This window comes from Thyridium curvatum (genome assembly GCF_004353045.1).
Source record: "Thyridium curvatum strain D216 chromosome Unknown NODE_87_length_172569_cov_81.238300, whole genome shotgun sequence".
Classification (NCBI taxonomy): Eukaryota; Fungi; Ascomycota; class Sordariomycetes; order Thyridiales; family Thyridiaceae; genus Thyridium; species Thyridium curvatum.
In genome coordinates this window covers 1-3,204 of record NW_022156842.1, presented here as the reverse complement: position 1 = coordinate 3,204, position 3,204 = coordinate 1, and the positions used below count along the sequence as shown (strand labels likewise).

The following is a 3,204-nucleotide window of genomic DNA, read 5'->3' as shown; positions in this document are numbered from 1 at the left end:
GAAGCGCCCTTTGACATTCTTATGAACATGCAATGTGGAGCATCTGTCTCGAACCATGTCCAAGTTCCGTACAAGCTGGCTGCTTGCTTGTAGTCTCAATGATCGGAAGGCCCAAAAACAAGCTTGAGTACACAGATCAGATACGAGGTCCACATGAGTAAGACGAAAGAAGCTCAACTACAATTTTTATCCATCTATCGGCTGTCGCATTTTTGCTGTCTCGCCGTGTCTGCCAAATTCGGCAGTGCAGAGGAACCGTGCTTCAAGTCAAGAGCTGTGTTTGCTGGGACCCTTCAGAATCTATACACCCCCCGGTCGGCAGCTCAATTTACAACAACGCATGCTTGCGCGCGTGTGAAAACCAGGGGCGCCAGGTTTCTGCCTCTCAAGGGCACGTCAGATGGCAAGATCAAGCCACTCGGACATGCCCCCGCCGCTATACTGCTCGCCGCCAATCTTGCCGCCCTCCACCGTGCCAAACCATTTGGCCAGACCCTTGGCGATGGGGAGACTAGGCGAATCTCCGTGGTTGGTGAAGTTTATCCGGTATTTGCCTCCCTCCTCCCCGGCGTCAAAGGTGAGTGTGAAGCCGAGGGGCTGCGGCTGGAACCCCGTGGGAGGGTACTCGGCGCCGTTGCCCCAGGGGCGGATGGAGACAACATCTTCGTCAAGGCTGGCTAGTATGACCTTCCCGTGGACCGACAGCCACGCGTACTTGAAGTATCCATCGGGCCCTTTGTACGCTTCGATGGCGCTGAAGACGAAGGGGCCAAACTCGCCTTCTACGGCGTACCAGTTGAGCCACGCGGGCAAGGTGTTTCCCCAGTTCTGTGTTTTTTTTTTATGAGTATTCAAGACACCTTTCACCACCTCGGGAGGTCTTGGACGCGACGTACATGATCGTGATATCCGCCGCCATTCGTAAACGAGATTGCCTTGTCGCCTACAGTGACGTGTGCCACCGAGCGACCGGCGGGCATGGAGACAGCCCACCCCATACCGGCGACGTTCATCAAGTCGGCCTCGGAATCAGCGGCTGGGCGGACAGCACTCCGCGGTCGGGACGTCTACAAAGTTTCGGTCTATTATTAGAGACGACAAAACACGGGATCATCAAAGTACCGGGGGGGGGGGGAAAGGGAACGCTCACCGAGGTGAGATCAACCACTCCGTGGATGTCCTTGTCGGGGACGTCGAATGTGAGGGTGAAGCGAGACAGGTCCTCGGCGCCCGCGAAGCCGGAGCCGGAGCCCACCCAGAGCCCCGACGCTCCTTCGCCCCGCTCGTTGATGACGGCCGACTCCGCCGGGACCACGGCGTCGTAGCCCGTGCCGTCCTGGAAGCGCGCGTGGAAGATGAACCAGCTGGTCGTCGGCAGCTCGAGCCCCCACGCGGCGGGGCTGGCCGTCATGAACCAGGCCGCGACGCCCTGGTCCCCGGACGGCGAGCGGGCGTCAAAGTACCACCACTCAAAGTCGGTCGCGTTGACGAGGCTGATCTTGGCTCCGTCCCAGGGGCCCTCGGAGCCCTTCGTGACGAACCTTGCGTCCCCGGCCTGCGGCTCGGGAGGCACGACCACGCTCCTCGGCTCCCAGCAGTTCTTTGCAAAGCCCCCTATACACCCTGCGACGCCGAGGAAGGCCTGTGGTAACATCCTGTACCTTGAAAAGAAAAAAACTGGGGATTGGCTGGAATCTCTGGCTCTCGGGAATGGGTTGCCAAAACCAAAAGGTCTATCTCATGCTGACGCTCGTCTCGTCTAGTGAGTGATATCCTCATCCTTTTCAATCGTCCTTGTCTCTGTGCGAGAATCCCCACTTCCCCGTGGGGTCATATCTCCCGATCCCCCGCGGGACGTCGCTCCCAGCTTCCGCAGCTTCAACTGGATGATGGAACACGCGGCTACGAGCAGCACGGCCCGGAACGTCAAGTGGCCGGTTCCGGACGACAAGTCCTGGTGTGCTTAAGAATTAGCCATCGGTTCGTTGAACCTAGTGACAGGGGAGTATGCGTTACATAAACCCCGTACAGAACGACTCGAGGAGCATTTCAACATTACAAAGTATGTAAGCATGACTAGTAATGTCAGACATAGATACAGAGTTAGCCATCGAGGCATCCTGCGGAGGCTCTGCTATTGCATCAGTTTTTCGAGTCCGTACGACAAAGGGCGATACTGGGATATAAAGAGAGCATAAGCAAAGCCACAGAAATGTAGCCTCATATAGGCGATGTGAAAATCCACAAGCCTGAGGATTCCGGTCACCATCAAACAAAGTGAAAAGCAGCCAAGCTGGCAATGTACATTAGGCGCGTCAGCGGACTCATGATTAAAAGGTTCTTTCTTTAGACTGCCAGATGAATCGACTGGGACTTTATGCAGGTCATTTTACCGTACCCCGAACAAAATTTACCAGTACCCCGAGTAGGTCTCCAAGATATCATGAGAAGGACAAAGACAACAACCGACACCCCAACACCGAAAAAGAAAAGGCACCCAACCGCCCATTTGGGCTTACTCATCCGCCTCGTTCTCGTCGGAGGGCTTGCGGCGACACAAACAGGCGGTCTTGCCCGAGATGCGGGCTGTGACTTCTGCCGGCCCTTCGCCGGCGCCAGCCTCCAGCTCCTCGAGGGCCTCAGGAGCGCCCTCCGCGCCAGTAGTGTTGGCAGCACCGGGGAATGCGGTGGCGATGGCGGTATTGACGGCGGCGGCGACGTTCTCTCCAGCCCAGGCGACCGCAGAGTTGGTGGCCGGGCCAGCCTCAGCAATGGCGGCCGTAAGGCCGGCGGTGATGATGTTGCTGGCGGCGGTGACGGCGGTGGTGATCCTGTCAACGATGGCAGCAAGACAGCGTCACCGGCGGCAGCCCCGGCGACGGCTTGCGCTGTACCGCCGCGGCGGGCGGCCCACACGGCAAGAGAGCCACGGCCACGTCAATCCCAATGTAGGTGCCGATGGTACCGGCCTTCCCGCTGCTGTCGTCGCGGGGGACGAGGATGACGGGGATGGGGGCCATTTTCGATTGTTTCTTAAAAAAAAAAAAAAAAAGAAATCCAAGGGAACAGAGCAGGGGGGCGGGCGGAAAGCGGGCGTAAAGGGACCGGAAGCAACGGAAATCGGCAAGACGAAAGGCCTTTTTTTTCTTTTTTCTTTTTTTTTTTTTTTTTAAGAAACAATCGAAAATGGCCCCCATCCCCGTC

At 57.4% G+C, this 3,204-nt stretch overlaps 2 protein-coding genes across 2 annotated transcripts; both read right to left on the bottom strand.

Annotated features, from left to right (window-relative positions):
* Positions 1 to 396: 396 nt before the first annotated feature.
* E0L32_010579 (uncharacterized protein) lies at positions 397 to 1,654 on the bottom strand (the record flags this gene model as incomplete). The annotated part of the gene is made up of 3 exons (XM_031133213.1): positions 397 to 828; positions 897 to 1,067; positions 1,151 to 1,654. 3 exons carry the CDS (start codon positions 1,652 to 1,654, stop codon positions 397 to 399), a joined length of 1,107 nt encoding a protein of 368 aa, XP_030989394.1.
* An 861-nt stretch (positions 1,655 to 2,515) lies between these two features.
* On the bottom strand, positions 2,516 to 3,204 carry E0L32_010578 (uncharacterized protein; the record flags this gene model as incomplete). The annotated part of the gene is made up of 1 exon (XM_031133212.1): positions 2,516 to 2,831. A coding segment is annotated over one exon (316 nt), but the record flags the coding sequence as incomplete, so codon positions are not given.